At 27.0% G+C, this 20615-nt stretch overlaps 1 protein-coding gene across 2 annotated transcripts in view; it reads left to right on the top strand.

Moving 5' to 3' along the window:
* Nucleotides 1-1655: 1655 nt before the first annotated feature.
* LOC136977527 (sodium- and chloride-dependent GABA transporter 1-like) overlaps nt 1656-20615 on the top strand; it is a 97250-nt gene continuing 78290 nt past the window's right edge. Inside the window, exons 1-3 of one of the 2 annotated variants that reach the window (XM_067273022.1) lie at nt 1656-2231; nt 13590-13721; nt 16212-16449. In XM_067273022.1, the coding sequence (XP_067129123.1) occupies nt 1961-2231; nt 13590-13721; nt 16212-16449 (641 nt within the window). In that variant the 5' untranslated portion in view covers nt 1656-1960. The remainder of the gene's footprint in view (nt 2232-13589; nt 13722-16211; nt 16450-20615) is intronic. The other variant, XM_067273021.1, reaches the window with a different exon arrangement.

Genomic DNA, 20615 nt, shown 5'->3' with positions numbered 1-20615 from the left:
AGGATATATCTATACGTAATAAACTTTATCTAAAAAAATTTAATCAGAGTCTTAATATTTAATTATTGATAGATTACAATATATTTCGACATATTAGAAATCTAATAAAATATTTCTGTATCATTTGATTCAGAAATTTAAGCATCTTAAAAAGGTTTTGATTTGTAAATTATTTACAACTGAATAATTAAATTCATTTTTATTCGTTAATTATTTTTTTTATTGTACATGATAATAAAATATATATCATCATCATCATCATTACATACAATAAAAATTCATATATATCTACTCAAGTGTTTTCTTCAGTAATAGATTCATTGATGAGATTAGATCTGATAAACATTGTTTTTCTCTATCTTTTGAATTTTCATTTTGAACTTATTATCAGAAAAAAAGATAACAAATTCTATTAAAAAAAATTTAAAATAAATGCAAGGAAATATTATAAATAAATAAATCTTACGATATTATAAAATTAATAATTCATAATCCTTGAAATGTTTACGGATGTTTACAACTTTATTGATATAATGATAGGGAGGGATTCACTTTTCCTAGAATTGCAAGCATTTAAAAAATTTCAAATACAATAAACTAGAATTTATTAAGAAATAAAATTTTCATCATTGGATCGATAAGAAAACATTAGTCAATAAAATAAAAAATATTTGTATCATTTCATTGCTAAAATATGAATTTATAAATATAATGATTTAAAATTTTCTAAATTAATTAAAAAATATGATACTCCACAAATAGACTTTAAGATAAAAATTATTATAATACGTAAATTAATATCTGTACATAACAAGCATATATTTTATAATTAATTTTAATCTTGAATGCAACGACGGCGTATTCATATAGTTTCATAACAGGAGTTCGTAATACAACTCTAGTCTATAAAACCTAAGACGTAACGCTAGCTTCACGTTTTAACTACGATTTCTTTGTCTCTGCATCTGATTCTCACCTATGTACTGTACATATGTAACTTATAACTTACTTTCCTACACTTCTAAATATTTTATAACGCATTTTTATATATCTTTATAATTTAAAATGCAAAAAATAAACTAAAGCAATCTCTAGGAGTAAATAGTTAAGTTTAAAAACCGAACCCACGCTCAGCTGAGAGAATAATTTCTAAAATCATCGCTGAACACTTTTGGCTGCTGAGACACATTTATTTGTTATACACTAACGTTTTCAGTCTCCTCAAGTGCCATACTTTTGGAACGTCAGTTTCAAACTGTTCCAAAATAGAATACAATAAATATAGAATATTAGAACAATAAATTGAATGTATAACAAATAAATGTGTCTCAGCACTCAAAGGTGTTTAGTGATGATTTTAGTAGTCAAGTTTAAATTAATAAATCGATTTGATTATTATAAAATCAAATTAAATAACTGATGTATTAAATTTAGTCACAATATAAACAACATACAACTCATTAAAGCTAGGTAAATTATTTGTCATTTTCCTTTCGAGTAAAAATAAATACTGCATATAGAAAGAAAGCTTTTCGAAAGTGTTGGAAGTTTATTAAGTAAGAAAATCACGTCAAGCAGAAACGAATGATTACGGATGAAAGATAAAAGCATGGTTTATTGATTTAACTAGCATTCTGTTGAAATCAGAACGCGCCATCTATCCCGGCAACCTTATCCCAGTTAGGAATGCAGGAAAAGGCGACCGGTATCTACCAACATCTGTTCTAACAGGTTCCCTAACCGAACTTAGCCTTGATAACGAGCAGTCTGTCTCCGCCCGAACGCGATTGGACTTAAGTCAATCCACGTGTCTACCATTGTAAAAAAGGTGTAAGTGTCCCTCGCGATGATGTACGTCAGCGTGCGCCATTCTCGACTCAGTCGACGTTTAACGCGGCCGTATCCTTCAACATCTTGGAAGTCATTCTGATCTTGTCTCTCCTTTCGAAACGTTACAGAAATGAAGTGCTTTCCGTTTTGTGAAAAACAGGAAGAAAATGAAGAAGATTCCAAAGAAAAGATACCGTCTTTGTCTTTAGTAATAAACAACGAAGCAAACTCGGAAAGTGGAAGTGAAGTCATATCCACCGGTGATGGAAGTACTTCTAAAGAAATGCCCGAACGTGGAAAATGGTCCGGAAACTTAGATTTTATATTTGGATGCATCAGTTATGCCGTCGGTTTAGGAAACGTGTGGAGATTTCCATATCTGTGTTACGAAAATGGTGGAGGTAAGTTTCATTTATAGACAGTGAAATCGATTATTTAATGTAATATTATATAAAGGTCAATAAATAGTCAATTTATTCAACGTGTAAACACGCACGCAATTAGTAGAGTGTAACTCTATTAACAACGCTATATGTCTTTTAATATGACACGATAACAGAGATTTTTACACTTTTATCTGTAATTAGATAATATAATATAGGTTAACTATTAGATATATTTCTATTTCAATCAGATGGGTTACTATGATAATTTATCGCTAAGAATATCGAAACACATGCTTACTCTGTATGGAAGCTTTCCTACCAAGCATCGGTGCTTAACGTTTTCCTTCCAAAAATATAATGTAACTTGAACTCTCTCTAAGAATTTTAATATATTTATATACCTATTTCCTTTTTATGTTTGCATCGAAAAGCATGACTATTTTGTAATATATAACGGAAATAGCATTAATAATCTATTTTTATCTCACATGTATGTTTTATTACCAATATGATTTTTATTATTATTTTTTTAATATTCGGTAATCTTTTCATTTTTTCAACTTAATAATAATAATAATAATCTTTTACTTTAAAAATTTAACTGATAAGTATGTATTTAATTAAACTGTTAGTACATTTATTAATTTTACTTTTGATGTATTAATTTAAATGCTGAATTATTTAAATTAATGATAATATTTTAAATAATAATAATTTAATTATATTTCCATTATTTTACAATTTGAATGAATGAAAACGTTTCAATTATTTAATGTTTTACTAGAAAACAATAGTTGATTTAAAAAATTATTTTTTGAATAAAAAGATCTATTCAAATAATACTTATTTTCAGTAAGCTATCTTTTGTTTTAAGTGTTATACATATATAATGTAAAATTTAATTTAATATAAATTTATTAATTTCATAAAATAATTAAAAATAATTGAATTATCATTTAAGATCAATCAATCAAAGATCAAATATATTCATTTTTTAAAAAAAATGTTATTGTGATATAACACAGTAAGTAATGATTACAGACAACATAATAAAAGTTTAATGGTGTTGAGAATGCAATAATTTTTCTTTCATTAATAATATGATTGTTATATTATATGTTATAAAACAATCACAGAAAAAAAACACTTTGAATGATAAATAATTTTATTTTAGCAATTTATTTTTTGATTGGTGTGAATGTTTTTAGGAAATTACTTTTTATTGGTGTTTACAAAAATAAAAAATAATTGTATTTTTATGGTTTTTAAATATAAACATAACATTTAATTTTAGTTTTTCTGTCAAATGTCAGGCTTTTTTAAATTGTATATAAACAGAAAAGATCTTAATTCTAAGTTAAGATAATTGAAATTATTTTAACTTAATCTTAGCATATTTTAAAATATCAGTTATTTATTATATTGTATTCTGAATTTTTTAGTTTTATTTAATATTTTTTCATATTGGTAATCTTTATAAAGTTTCTATTCTCTTTATATATACAGTCCATTTCAAAATTATAAACACACCCAACTGTTTTCAATGACAAAAACATCATCAATTGTAATGTATTTACTATATTAGTATGTTATTTACATCATCAATTTAAACATTTTCTGAAATTTTTTGAGCAATATGACAATTACAAAAAAAAATATTACAGATTTTTCAGTTTTTGATTGTTTCAAAAGTATAAACACACGTGCACAAAAAACAATTTGTGATGTTTCAATATTTTGTAGGTCCATCATTTGATTTAATTAATTCAAATACTCTGTCAGGCATACATTTTACTAGTTTTTGAAGTTGTTCTTGTTTAATATTTTCCCAACAATCCATAATAGCCAATTTCAGTTCATTTACAGTATTGTATTCTCTGTTTTGGCTATAAACAATATGACTCATAATGCCCCAAACAACATTCTCCATTGGGCTCATATAAGGGGTCCGTGATGGCCAATCAATTACATTAATTTTTTTTTCAGTAAACCAATTTTTAGTTGACTTTGATGCATGAATGGCAGCATTATCCTGTTGGAATTGCCAGTTTTTTCCCCCAATAAGTGATCCAAAAGTTATTAAATTTTGATACAACAGTTCTTGATACTTTTCTGAATTCATTCTACCTTCTATAAATACAATGTCTGTTTTACCTCCTTATCCAAATCTTGCCCACACCATCACAGATCTTCCACCTTGCTGTCTGCTCATTTTGACTTCATTCTTCCTCATATCATGCCAGTAGTGACTATAACCATCAGATCCATCCAAATTCCATTTTTTTTTCATCTGAAAAGACTATTTGTTTTCACTCCTCTTTCCATGTCATCTTGTCTTTGGCCCACTTTAATCCAGCTGTTTTGTGCAATCATGTTAATTTCGGTTTGGCAGTCATTTTTGTAAATTTGGCATTTTTATGATTATGCATACGTCGCCATACAGTTGCTGGTGAAGCTGCAATTGGCAATGTTGATGCTGCTTCTCTGAGACAACTTGTTGACCGTCAGTAGCCAAAAAAAACCTTTCTTTTGTTTCTAGGTGTAAGGAGTTTAGGCCTTCCACATTGCTTATTTCTGCCATAATTTTCACCCTGAGTTAACACATTTCTCACAGCATGTGTAGATCGATTTATAGCTGCTGAAATTTGTCTTAGAGATTGTCCTGCTCCTTTTAATTGGTAAATTTTACATATTTCCAACTCTGTTAGTTTTTTTCCACGAGGTATTGTTTTAAATCACAAAAAACTGTTTAAAATAGTGCCACATTTTTAATGATGAGTGATACTCCCCTCTGATGACAACTAATTAAACCAATAATTAATATAAAAAATTATTATACTAATTTTATGCACGTGTTTATACTTTTGAAACACTCAAAAATTGAAAATCTGTGATGATTTTTTTTTGCAATTGTCTGATTGCTCTAAAAATTTCAGAAAATGTTTAAATTGATGTTGTAAACAACATACTAACATAATAAATGCATTACAATTGTTAATGTTTTTGTTATTGAAAAACGTTGGGTGTGTTTATAATTTTGAAATGGACCGTATGTTGTATTTTATCATGAAACATCATTATATATATATATATACATACAAGATAAATACTGTGATAAACTTTGTAAATAATGTGACTTGCAATTTCTAATATAAGTTATATATGATAAATACCCTTTCACTTAATTTTTATTATGAATTTTTTAACCAGATGGCAGTACAGTAAGTTGTCAATTTATCACATTGATCCAGATTAAATTTTAATACAGATCTCCGTAGTTTATTATTGTTAATATGAATTAGGACAATATTTATATTCCTTATCTAGGCTGGTTGATCCTATTATGGATCAGACCTATTCTTAATGTATACAATTGTGGATGACTATAGCCTTTATGCATGGTGCATTACATTCACAAATCAATCAATGTTACTTTAAATTAAATGAGTGATTGATTTTTATATTAATAAGTATTATTACATACAACATGAAAAGTATTAATTCTGTAACCTAATAATAGCAAATAACCTAAATATTCACTAAAAGATATAAATAAAGATTCAAAAATGAAAAATGATTTAAATTTAATAGAAACAAAGCCTGTATTTTTCAATTTACAATTTAAATACTGTATAAGATTTTGTTTATATTAAGGTAAAAAATGTATTTATTCATAAATTAAATTTTTCTCATTTTCAAATAGTTTATGAAGTGAAAGATAAATAATAATCTGTTTTTGACATAAATCACATAAAGAATTAATCATTAATTAATAAATCATTAAAATACTGTTGAAATTCATAAATTTAATACTTTAACTGTTATTATCTTGCTTATATGGGTACTGACAAGTTTTACATTTGGTAAAACAAACGTAAACTTGTCAGTACCCTTTGAAAAATTGTAACAAGTGGAAAAAATTAAAATCCATGTTGGAAATTGAAAATTAAGACACGTCTACAAGCGTATAAAAATGAAGAACATACCATATAATGAAAGAATATACCTTTCAAAATTATATATCAATATAAAATTGTAAAACTCCAACTGAAGAAGGGTAGAAAAACCTGAAATGTACATCTTGAAGATCAAAAGTCTAATAGAAAATAGAAAAGAAAAAACCAAGTAAAAAGTCATCAAAAAATCGTAGTGTGATAAGTTTGCCCAAATAGCCAAAAAGTAGCTATAAAGAATTGTTTTATTCTTTTATTATTTTAATTTAATTTATTATTCTTATATCTTCTCAATTTTATTGATATAATATTGTAACTGAATAGAAAACATTCAACATAGTTGTATTTAAATAAGTTATATGATAAATGTAAAATTATAGCACAAATAAATAAATTATTTACTATAATAAAAATAATTTTATTACTATATTTCGAGTACTTGAGGTACAGTTAAAATAACTAATGCCATCGACAACATATAAGAAGGAAAGCTATGATCAGTGGCGTAGCGTAGTGGGGGCGGCAAAATTTCACAATAAATAATATCATCTTGTAAAAAACCTAAATAAGGGGGCGGCGAAATTTTCCTCTGCCCCAGGCGGCTGACACCCACGCTACGCCACTGGCTAATGCTTTCATAGTATCATAGGATGTGGAATTATCGAGGAAGAGCATGTCATAAAAGGATGAAAATTATCTTAAAATGCAAGTTATGAACATGATAATCAGAGGAAGATGAAGCGGAAGAAGACCAAGAATGAAATGGATGGATATAGTTGAAGTGGACATGAACAAAAAATGGTAGAGAAAAGATGACTGCAAATTGGATGCAGTGAAGTAAACTCATCAAATATAGCTAACCCACATAAAGTGAAACAAGCTGCAGAAGAAGTTATATATTAGAATATTTAACTATCAATTATTTATCATATAGGAAAAATTTGAGAGATATTTCTGAACTGCTTGAAAATAAGTTATTTGTCATAACATGTAAATGCTTACTGTTTTGATTTTTTTAGTGGTTTAAAATTTAAAATCATCTTTGATATTTATATAGTTGAATCTAAATTATCAGACATCACTAATAGTCTAATGTTTTTATACTTTTAATAGCAAAAATATAGTATTTGTAAAATATATAACAATCTCATCATATTTAAAAAAAATGAATTGGCAATATTTAAAATAGAAAATTATAGCATTCAATTATATTACAGTATATGACGTTCATTGACCTAACTCTAATTTTTATGTAACTTCCTCTATTTTTTTACAAGTAGCCTATATAATTTTTTTGCTTGTATTAAAACCATGTTTTTGCTTATATGCAATATAAATCATTTCTTTGTTTCAAAATATGTTAATATTCTTTAGTCATAGTTCTACATTAATCTTTTTCCTCATCTTTTATTTATTACATTTGTTTTAATTAATTATTTATGATTAATTAATACGTGTAGAAACAGTATTTTCAATTTCATTTTACACAAAGAAATAATTTTTAATAATTAAAATTTTAGATGTTAAAAATTGTAATTATTTTAATTATCTAAATTAAAATGTTTCAAATACACAGTATATATTTTCTAGTTTACATTACTAAATTATGTTTATTATTTCAAATTTAGTATATAAATGTTTAAATGCTTAATATTTGAAATAGATTTAACATTTTTAAAATAAAGCATATGACAATTTCAACAAGTAATGTGATAACTATCAAAAGTTGAAAATTGTTGGTTTTATGATACTTAAAAATACAGGTATTGGTATAAGGTATTTGTATTGGTATTGTTTTTGTTGCTTGTTTTCGGTTGTTTTTTCGCTTCTTACTAGTGATGTCATTGCTAATAAAATTTAAATGATATCAACATTGTTAATTATCTTTTGAGTTTAACCAAGATGTGCGAATGACTGTTGATGATAAGATAATTGTTAAAATTGGAAAATAAAAAACAAGATAAATTTAGAAAATGCTGGAAAGATTGCAACAGGCTCGATTAGGATGGATTGGCCTATTTAATTTAAAAGGTTATTGAGGAGTGATTGCCATGCGGTGGAGAGCAAGTCTGCTTCTCTGCTGTTAATACAGTTCTCTTTGAGGGATTTCGTAAAGATTTCTATTGTTTCAATTGTTCTAAGCTTGTTATAATCAAGCATAGGTATAATAATCTTAGCCTCTTCCCATTTAGCCGTTATATTCGGTTCACTTGCAAACTGGGCTAGGGTGGAATTAAACATTTTGTATGTGTCATATTTATGCTCAACTATCCTTTTTGTAAGCGATCTGTTGGTTGAGCCTAAGTATGTTAATTTTTTGTTCAGCTTAAATCTATTGTCCTCAAGCGGAACTGAGTAAATCCCCGGTCTTCTGGCTTTGCTGCATTTATCTTTGGTATTAGCCAGAAGTTTATATATCGCAGGGTTACATTTGTATGTAAGATCAGCTTTGACTTTCTTGGTTATGATTTTAAACACTTGGTTCATTCTAGGGTCAGAATCAACTACAGTTCGTTTACATTGCTGTTTAAGAAGTCTGGAATTAATTGCTTCGTTTTCTAAGTAACTATGTATTTTTTGAGCTAGCCTATCTATTAATTTACTGTTGTAACTATGGCAATGTGTTTGATGTGTTGGATTTCATGAAGCGTGTCATTAATACAAGAGCAATGGGTAAAAGCTCTACGGATTAGAGCCCTGTAGGTGGATATTTTATAAGTAAATGGGTCGTTTGAGGTTGAGGGAATGAAGAAAGATTGAAGATTAGGCTTATGGTATATCTTAGTGGCTATACAACCCTGATTCAGGTAAATATTGAGGTCAAGGAAATGAGCCATCTTATCATGCTGTTGGTCTAACTTTAACTTAAGCCCAAATGGATTGTCATTGACAATCTGCAGTTCTCTATCAATATCTGGCTTGGATCGCCAAATAATAAGAATGTCATTAACATAATGTGTGTAAAGTATGATTTTTGTGTTGAAGGATTCTAGGACTTGGCTATCTAATTTTCTAACAACTAATTCACAGAGGTCTCCAGATAGGGGGCTACCCATTGGAACCCCTCTTTTTTGAAGATAGATTTGCTGGTTGAAGGTGAAAAAGGAGGTTATAGCACATAAGGTGGGCTAGTTATAAAATCTGCTTATCTTATCATCAATAGTCATTCGCACATCTTGGTTAAACTCAAAAGATAATTAACAATGTCGATATTGTTTAAACTTTATTAGCAATGACGTCACTAGTAAGAAGAAACCTTTGTAAACAGTGATATCATTTAAATATATGCTAACCAATGTTTTCAACCTACCTTATTGTACCTGAAGAAGACCATTCAAAATGGCCAAAAACGTTTGTACTTAGTGATTAAATTCCTAGAAACAGTGTGAAAGGTTTTGTCTTACTTATTTTAAGTAGTTATAGCTTTGAGTGCAGAGAAGGATATTTAATTTTACTTTCTGTTTAGAATATTTATAATATTTTTATGTATTACATTAAAATTTTATTTAATTAATGTTTACTCATTAAATATAGTTTTTACAAAATGACTGCATTTCATAAATGCTTGAAATAGTGTTGTCCACCATTAATAATAAAAAGTGAGGATTTTTAATACAGAAACAAATAACTGAAATTAAAAGTTATTTGTTTCTGTATTTCAGTATTCAAAAATAAAGTTAAAAACTCACGCCAAGGTTTAACTGCGGTACAACTTCACTCTACCTATAACCCCTCTACCAAATCTATGCAGGTGCATCTGTAATGATCGTGACACGCTACCACCTTATAAAAATCAGGAGTTTATGCAATACACCTAGAAAATCCAGCAACGGGAGTTAGCACAAGGTATATAGGAGCAACAACAAGAATGCTCACCTCCTGCCTCGCAGAGCATCAGGATGATGTAGCCAAGGGAAAATATACTACAGAGCTCACTAAAAAAGTATTTGAGCAAGGCTACAACCCCCTGTGGTCCAGAACGGAAATAATAAAATGTTGCAACAATCAAAGGCTTGTGTTCATCTGAGAAGTGCTACTCACAGCTACTATGGAAGCATGCAATGTTCCCACCCTAGATCTACCAGGGGTGTGGGCAGCATTGTATTGGCGTTTAAACAATGAAACACTCCTAACATCGTATCGCCATCGTGGTGTCAATTCCACGCATGCGCCGCTCATACCGTAGATTTAAGAATTCGAACATGTCAAAATCTTTTTGCACGTTCTTAACAGAATTACCAGATGCCTGTTTTGAATTCAAAAATTCTGTTCTCCTTGGAACATTCTGCACATTCGTTTTATTAAAATCGTTCTTTTCACCTGAAGACAACGATTATAAACTCGCCAAAAGTGCTTGTGTTAGTGCTAAAGGAACTATTTTAACACCAAACTCAATGAATTTTCTTTTACCAGAAGTCAGTATTCAAGATTGTTCTGTTCTGTCTTAGATAAATGTCAAGCATTAGTCTAAAGCAGACATTAACAACCAATGGCATATGAGATCTTAATATGCAAACTCCAGGGTTTGGCAATGTAATTTTATTTTCCTGATATTCATGATGAAGAACATTCAAACTAATCTTGATCAGTAAAAAAGATGAAAATAAACTTTTTTACTAGTTTCCATATCATTAGCCTATATTATTTTGTTCTCTCTCCTTTTGTTGTAATCATACTCTCACCCGCCACTCTCCAGGCTTTCCTGGAGAGTGGCGGGTGAGAGTATATCCACCAGATTTTGGTAGATAACTGTGGAGATGTTCCTCTATTCTTCCTTGAGAGAAATGGTGAAGTCATTCTCAGATGTTGGGCGATTTGGCCTGGCTTACAATCAGCACTCAAATTCATCCCACAGGTGTTCAATGGGATTGATATCTGGGCTATTGGCAGACCAGTCCATTTTGAAACCCCTGCTGCTGAAACCATTCCTTCACACACTTTGCTTTGTGGCAAGGGGCATTGTCATGTTGGTATAGAAAAGGACCCATTCAAAACTGTTCCCACAATGTTGGTAGAACAGAATTGTCGAAACTGTTGATATATGCTGTAGAAATCAGTGCACTTCACTGAAACAAGCTGTCTCAGTCCATACCAGTAAAATAAGCCCCACAGGATGAAACCACTTCCTCCATACTTTACACTAGGCACCACACAGTCATTGTTAAAAAATGGCAACTGATGAAATGACTTCCAACTAAAAAAAAGTATCAATGTAAGTTATATTCCTATAAATTTTAATTCAAGGAATGTTAATTTTGGATAGTATAGATTCTAAATATCAGTAATAGATTCTATTCTTCAGTAATAGATTCTAAAATCCAAAATTAAAACTGGAAGAGATAACTTGAATTTCAGAATTTTGTAGTTTTAAACCTGAGGAAGGTTTCTAAAATAAATCAAAAACATTTGTTCTGTAAACCATTTTGCTGGAAAAGTGTAAATGATTTTCATTTTACAAGTTAATTAATAGATATAATATGATAATAACAACCAAAGTAATTCTTTGGATTATTTAGAAAAATCATTTTGTTGAACGTCAAATAATATTTAATGCTGAATTTTTGAATAATGTGCTATTTCAAATCTGACAAACTTTATATTCTGTGTGTTATTTGTACTAACCTAGAAAAATCATTTTGTTCAATTTGAATTTTTGAATAGCACAATATTTTGCTTATTCCAAAAAGTTTCCTTTTGTTTATTTTTCATTTTGATAAAATTGAAGTAAATGTGAATTTTGATTCCTTGAAATGTGTGATATTTTGTGTAATGTGTGAATTACTGTAGTGGGAGGGGCAGAGAGTCTCACATGACATGATGTAGCATGCGATGTGAAGCTTTAACTTTTTGTTTTAATAAATAAATAGTGTTATGAACATATTACAAAAGTATGCAATATAATTATGATTTTATTATATGTAGAAATGTTAATGTAGTTTATCATACATTAATACTATCATCATGAAATTTACTGTCATATCCAATATCCTTAGTTATATCAGGTATATGGATAATATTTTGATTATATAGAGAACTAAACCTGATGTTAAAAATTTTTAACAACAAGAGCTACAAACTAACACTAGCATTAGATCAGGAAAGTTACACGGAGGTTAATTACTTGGACATCAATATTTGAATGACAAATAGAAATATAACCACAATGATTTACTGCAAACTCACATACATTCCCCTCATTATACCTGTTAACTCAGTGGACCTTTGGCCTTTTAAGGTAGTGGCATTCCAGGCCCTAGTTACAAGGGTGTACTCGCATCACTCTGAAACAGTGATACCAACAACAAACTTGACCATATCAAACATATAGCATATGAGTACTGAAATTTGTTAATCAACACACTTGCTTCCACACAGAAATCTGAGTTAGCTAACACCAGTATGAAGATTAGCAAGGCAGAATGTAATTTTGTAGTTATGTTACAAACTGTCTCTATATCAAATTTACAATAGGATTGCTAGTTATTTAAATTTGTGTTTAACTTACAAGAGAAAACTCAATGCTTTCTGCCTTTTAGCTAATGCAAAAGACAGCTTGGATGGCACACAAGCACCAGGGGTGTACCGTATTCCATTACAAGATGGACGATTTAACAAGTATTTAACATACATCGGATCCACATACAAATCCCTTCAAACCAGAATACGCGACCATAAATATGATGTGGCCAAAGGGAATTATAACACAGCATTTGCCCATTAGGTTGCCAAACCTGGGGTTTTCCCAATGGGATGAAGCTACCCCATTACATAGGGTCTTTGACCAACATGACATGATCTTTGGAGGCTTTAGAAATTTATATAGCTGGCATGAAATGAAATTCCCTCAACTCTGACTGTATTCCAGTATTGCAATCATAGAAATATTATTTAGAATGCCACAGTTTTATTTAAAAATAATTATTTATTTAATTTTGTGATGTAAATGAGATGATGTCCATATTGAACATCTTTTTAAATGTATAAAAGATTGGAATGCAGTGAAGTTTGAATGATAGAAATTTTTGAAAGATAGAACTGTTTTAATGTATACATTCCTGATGGGGTCTGCTAAATGATGGCCAAAAACGTATGAGCAGTAAATTTTTTGTTTATTGTTTACTGGAAAACGAATTTAGATGTTGATTAGTTTATCATACAGTTCCAGTTTATAAGTGTGCCGTTTTTTGATTTACTTTGATATATTTGTTAATTAAATGTTGTTATGAATTTATATGCATATTTATTTATTTTTTCATAAACTCAAAATTTTCTGATTAATTTTGTTTAAAATATAAATCTTTAAAGTTTACATGTAATCCTTACCATAAATTTTTTTATAGAATTCTCATGTAAGAAAGAATCATAAATAATAAAAAATAGTAAAGTAAAAAAATAATAATAAATTTATATTTACTTTTAGGTGCCTTTCTCATTCCATATGTTTTTTGCATTATTTTCTGTGGCATTCCTCTTTTTTTATTGGAAGTTTCTGTTGGACAGTACCTTAGCTCAGGTGGAGTTGGTGTTTGGAATCTTGTTCCTATCATGAAAGGTATTGAGAATTATATTTATTTTAATTTTTTAAGATTTTAATATATTATAAAAATATATTTTTATTTCAAATAATAAAAAGTCAGTCATGTTTATATTAATTGGCATAATGGTATTTAATAAACTTTAATATACTATTAAGAATAGTTTTTATAAGTTAATTATAAATCTAATTTCATTATTAAAAACATAATTTACTATAACAATATATAAACATTTTACGACAAAGACTTTTGACATAAGACATTCATAATTAAAAATTTAGCAAATATCTTAATAATAAATAATAGCAATAAATATTAAGCATGATATGAAATAAAGCCACAGTCTGCAACTCTGAATCAAGTATGGTTCTTAAGATTCTTTATTAATGATAACAAAATAAAAAATTTGTATTTGCAAAAGAAATAAAAGTTAATTATATATTTTATTATATAAATACAAATAAAATATTCTGAGTTAACAAATATAAATAAGATTAGTATTAAATCAATTAATAATAATTATATATGTACTGTACATGTTTGTTTAATTAATATGTGGATAGTTGCCAACCATCAGCATTTGCACTGACTAGCAACTTTTTTAATGCTCCATCAGTGGACAGGCCATTTTTCCCTTTTCTCAGAGTTTTTAAAGATTTTGATATTATCACAAGTCTAATACCAATACATATGCCGAGGACATCATATTTATTTTATTATGAACAACTGAAGAAACTAGAAAGACATTCTCATATGCATTTAATTGGAAAAGAACTAAGATTGATATTTTTATATGTATATGTTGGTATACATATGAGAATTTTAATTCAAATTTCATAATTTTAAATGGCAGATATGATAAATTATATCTTGAAGTCTGGCAACGTTAGTGCCATCACATTGGCAATTAAATCAATCATAGCCGATTCATCAGCGGAAGGACTTACTTTTACGGTTAGACCAAATTATTGAGCAGCACTACAATTTCTCTGTAAATAAGTCTAGTATTTACAACGGATGTTGATGGCCATTAATAAAATAACAGACAACAATCAGACATGAAGCAAATTCAAGAAAATAACTACATAATTGTTGACATGGTTTATAGAAATTATTTATTGAAATTAACTGATCTTCACAAAATTTTAATTACAATTTTATTATCATTGAATTTAAAATTTAACAAAACCAGTTTACATGAACTTGCTTAAATCTGTTTGTTAAACAGTTTAATTAATATATCAATTAAATTTTAATGACAATCAATGAAACTGTCCAAAAGAATTTGAATGCTGTGTATACCATATAACTAAACAATAAATAAAATAAAATTCAAAACTTACTGAGCATTTATTATTAACACAACATTTTTAAATGCTGCTTTCATTAAAATTAAATTAGCATAATCATTTTAGAGTTAACATATCTTCACATATGGAGAAAAGAAAATTATACATATTAAATGTAATATGTTTTTATTAATTCTATTAGTTTTTAATCATTAATAAATTAATGCTTCTAATATATAAAATATTTTATAATTTAAACATATATTACACAAGACTAAACTTTTTAATTTGATATATTTTCAAGAACATGGATATGATAAGCCTAAAGTGTTTAAAAAGAAATTATTACTAGGATTGCAAAATAACTTATTCAGATGTGATATTGGATAATTTATTGCTTAGAAATGTTTTGAGAGATTTAGATTTAGAATATAATGACAACAATGTAGTAAATATGAATTATGATAACACAATTTCTAACTAGCAGATATAAAGACAACTGTAATAAATTCCAGCAAATGTTAAATGAAAATTGACAAATGCTTTTGACCTCATTAATAGACCTGTTTTAGATCATAAATCTTAAACCTGCTGAATTCAAACATTGAATTTAGTAGATTTAAGATTTATGACCTATTTTTTCCAATTTTTTTGAGTAGTTTCTAATAATTTCTAACTTTTACTTTACTTAAATAAATTACTGGTACTTTCATTTAAATCGATGATAATGAAAATTATTCATTATCACCCATTTAGAACTAAAGCATGTATAATTTGTTAAAAACCATATTATAAAAGCATTAGTATCCTAAGAATATAATAAAAGTACAGTGGTACCAAGGTACCACTGTATTTGATTAATGCAATTTTGATATACATGATAGCATTGAGGTATATAAACTGTATATTTTATATAATATATAAAATATACAGTACATAATATGTTATATAATACAATGCCCATTTTTTTATAGCTTGTGCTCCCCTTTTTTATAGTCTGCAGGTGTTGCTGCTAGTAATAAAACAATAAATATCAATAGCCACAACTACAATTTACACTAAAATTTAATTTATTATATTAAAATTGCTTTTAAAATTATTACACTTATAACTATAAAAATTATAATATGCTTAAATAAAATACAATATTATTGTACTATTTCTTTAATGTAGAATTATTATATTCTGGTAAATTCTGAAAAAAATCATTATTTTTAGGTATTGGTTTTGCCTCTATGACAATGATTGGATTATGCAATATATATTATATTGTCTTGATTGCATATACATTGTTTTATTTTGTGGCATCATTCACCAATCCTCTACCTTGGGAAAAATGTGGTCATGAATGGAACACTGAACATTGCATTAATTCCAGAAATGTTTCCAGCAGTAATAATTCTGTTACAAGTAATTTTACAAGTAATTTTACATCTCCAGTAAAAGAATATTGGGAGTAAGTAAATTAGAAAATAAAATTTAACATATAAAGTTTATGATAAGTCCTTAATCTACAGTAAATGAATCAACTATTTACTTTAAATATATTATATAAAATTTATTAATTTTTATTTATTAATCTTTATACATCATTGTAATGTATTGCAAATGTAAATAATTAACACATTACTTTTGAAGTTTGTTTTAAATTCATTATTTATACATTACATTAAATCTTTTAATGCTGAGCAGACATCTTACATTAACTTTCAGAATGTTGGATTTTATAATAATTTTTAAAAATTGTTATAACAGCAATATTAATAAAAGTTTAAGGAGAATGAATATTAAAAATTGCTATATATTACTATTACATATGCACTCTTTTTGTTCTCAAATTTTCTGTTTTAAATAAAATATATTAGTTTTGGCTTGGTATTTATTACAAAAACAAATCCAATATTATAGGCTATAGACTGGGCTGTCAAGAGAAGGGAGCTAGGGATTTTTCTCCAGGGTCAGAGAAACTTTGGGGTCATGCAGTGATTCCAAACCCTATAAAATTAACATTTTTACTAACAGAAAATAAAATCTTTAAGACTACTTTTTATCAACAAAGGAACATTCTATGTATTTTATTTGTTCAAAAAACAAAAGGCTCATAAAATAACCTTTTGTTTTTTGAACAAATGAAATATGTAGATTGCTCTTTTATTAGCTCTTAAAGGATTGTTTTTAGCAGGTACTGTACCATGCAAACTTTTGACAGCTCTGGTTACAGAATATATTACAGAAACCTGAAAATACAGTACAAGAAATAGAAAAAAATATAAACTTCAAAGTCTTTTTTTTTCCAATTTGAACTGTAAAATATTTTTGATTATTTAGTAGTCCAAACAGGTAAGATTGCAGAGAACACAATTATTTTTTAGAAACTAATAAAGTAAAAGCTTTATTTATAAATAGTTTTTTATATAATTTTAACCACCATCCTTTTCGTCTGTTGTCACTTTTGGATAGGCAGATTCCAAAACTCTTTCATTTCATTTGATTCTTCATAAATTTCAACAATTAAAATACATGTGGTTATTAAAGTATCAATTATTAATGGTGATGAGCTACAGAAATGCTCAAAAATGTATTAAACTATTTTCTTATAACTAAATATATATTTTTAACATTCTTCTTTATTTATGAAATGTAATATTTCTTTTAATATTTTAACTGGATTATTTTCAATTATTTTTTAAAAATGTTCCAATTAAATATTTATATATTTAACTACATTTTAATTTATTACTAATTTGATTGCTTTCTTTAGTATAATATATTTCAGTCGGTTTAAAAATAACATTGATATTTCTTTCTATAGAAATTCTCTCTCATTATTCAAGAATTTTTCATATGTAATGTATATTTCACCTGGAAAAAAACTACAACTGCTGTTAATGCAATTCTTTTTGAATATATTTTCAACTTTATATCATCAAAAATACTATGGTTATATTACCCAGGTGTCTCCTGATTTCATCAGTTAATGTAATAATAAATTTTACTGATTTTTCAAATTTAAGAAATTAGAATTTAAGTACAGTTAATTAATTGCTTTTCATAATTGACAGACTTATCAATTACTTCATTGATATTTTTTTGTTTAAATAGATTATATATATATTTAAAAATATCATTAAATAAGAAAATAAATTCTAATCAAATAAAGATTAGAATTTCTTTCCTTATTTTGATTTTTTAATAATTATTCATATTTTCATTCATTGATTTAAATAGAAACTATGGTAAAATGTATCTTCATATGATAATTACAAACTTATTGCAATTACAATTATTTGCAAACTTTAATTATTATATTATTATGTACTTGTAATTATTATTATCAAGCTATAGTTATTTCAGAGAAGTTCCATTAGCATAAATATATAAAATGAATATAAAAATTTAAAATATACTTATGTTATTCATCGAGTATATCCATGAACAATTATATCATTTTGGTGAAAATTCTCTGAACAAAAATTGAAACATTTTATTTAAATGATGACTCCAAAAATTTTTCTGTGATCATTATCAGAGTCATATGCAATGTCTCTAGGTTTTTGTAATGTAATTCAGTTATAACACTTTTAACACAGTATTAGTAATCATCAAATCTTTTCCTTGGATTTTGTTCTGTTAGTTATTGTTATTATATCCCATTGATAAAAATCAAAAGTTTGAATTTAATGATTAAAAGGATAACCTCTGATAATCTGGCAACATCCTGGAAGTGACTCACAACTTTAGTAGTTGTGAGTCATTAAACCATTTACACTTTTATTTAATTGATTAATTTTTTAATGTGACTTTTAAATTTATAATTTTTTATTGTATATTTAATTAATTTATTTATTGCAATCTTTCAATTTTGTATTAATTTTCAAGTTATTCTATTTAATGTATTAGTTGTCATTAGATGTTGTCATCACTATAGCAACAATTTTTCTCAAGTTTATACTTCAAATAACAATAGAGCATTTTTTACATTCCTTAAGATGAGTACTTAAGCTCAAAAGCATTTGAATAATTTTTAATTTTTTTTCATAATTAACTTTTATTTTGTTACATTTAAGTTTAAATACTATTTATATATTATTTGCATTAAAATTTGGATAAATCATCTTTTAAATAGGCCATTTTAAACTAAGTTAGATTAATAGATCAAAAATAGTATAAAAGAAAATGAAAAATGAAAAAAAATTATAAAATTGTGATATCAAATAGATATACTGTAATTACTTAAACTTTTTTGTGTGTATATTTAAATATCAGTAATTTGTACTATTTTAACTTGTCTTTGAATTCCCTACTGAATTTATTCACTTGGAACTTTGCCTTTCACATATGTTCTTCTCATCGATAGTACCTGTAACTATTACAGGAAATGCCAAGAGACTATTTTACATCAAGACATATGTAATTGAACAGCACATAATAATAATTTTCTATTATTTTTAAATACATTTTGTTTATATATGTAAAAATGCTAGTACAGTACAATAACATATAAACAATATATTAATTATAGATGAAAAATTGTATTTAACTTATAAATAAATTTTACCACATCTACTTGACTTAAATACCGGTTAACTTAATACACACTCACTTCGTTTAACCTTAATATCCGGTACTTCTTGATCGTCAAAACAAATAAATTTTAAAAGAATTTTTTTAAATGTCGTTTATATATTAGCATTGACATAAGTTAATGTATTTTTTTAGGATTATAGATAATATAATTACTCTTATTTATTTCATAAAAAATAATGACTTATACTGGTATATTAATTGATTAACGCGTTCAGCCCTTAGCCCGAGATATCTCGGGCAAGTTGTATAGCGTTACAAAAAATGGGGTCCTTTAGGACCCCTAAAAAAATTTTTTTTTTTTTTGATTTTTCGGATGTTTTCTAAGTCTCCAAATTTTTTGAAAAATTTTTACCCGCGCGAAAAAATTTTATTGCGAGTTTAATTAACCTTTAATGACACGCAATTAACGCTTAATGGTTTTTTTATGGGATTTTTTTATAAAACTTTATTCATCTTTCTAAAGTTCTAGTGCGTCGATTTTACTTCGGTAAAGTTATTTAAAGCTATTTTCTGATGTCAAAAACAGCATCCAATAGTTTTTTAATTTTTTTAATTAATAGATTTTATTATATATACGTTTAATTAAGTCGGGGGGGTCGGAAATTTCAATTAAAATCGTAATTTTAAAAAAATATTTAGAAATATACCGCCATCTAGTATTCACCCTACTTTTTACCCTTCTCCTCCCGAGAGTTTCATGAGAATGTCCCGCGAAAGACGACACCAGCTGTTCTCAAGGTCATCCAGCTGTGTAAACAATGACACATCGGTGTCAAGTTTCGCGCTAAGGCGAGACAAAGGAAATTATACTTTGAAGCTTTTTCTTCAAAATTAACACATTTCTATAATTTTTTTTTCGTTTTTATGTTTAACTACATTAAAATTAAAAAGTATTTAATTCGCCGGAGTCCCAAGGAGTTAAAAATTACACTTTAATGTTATATCGTCGTTCTTTTAGGTAGTAAATATATACAAATACTAAAACAAAAAACACAGCTTTCAGTAATAAAAAAATTTATTCTAATTTTTCTAAAT

Source organism: Centruroides vittatus, unplaced genomic scaffold, assembly GCF_030686945.1.
Source record: "Centruroides vittatus isolate TY-2023 unplaced genomic scaffold, ASM3068694v2 contig_460, whole genome shotgun sequence".
Classification (NCBI taxonomy): Eukaryota; Metazoa; Arthropoda; class Arachnida; order Scorpiones; family Buthidae; genus Centruroides; species Centruroides vittatus.
The sequence above is the reverse complement of the archived record's forward strand: the minus strand, read 5'-3'. Positions and strand labels throughout refer to the sequence as shown.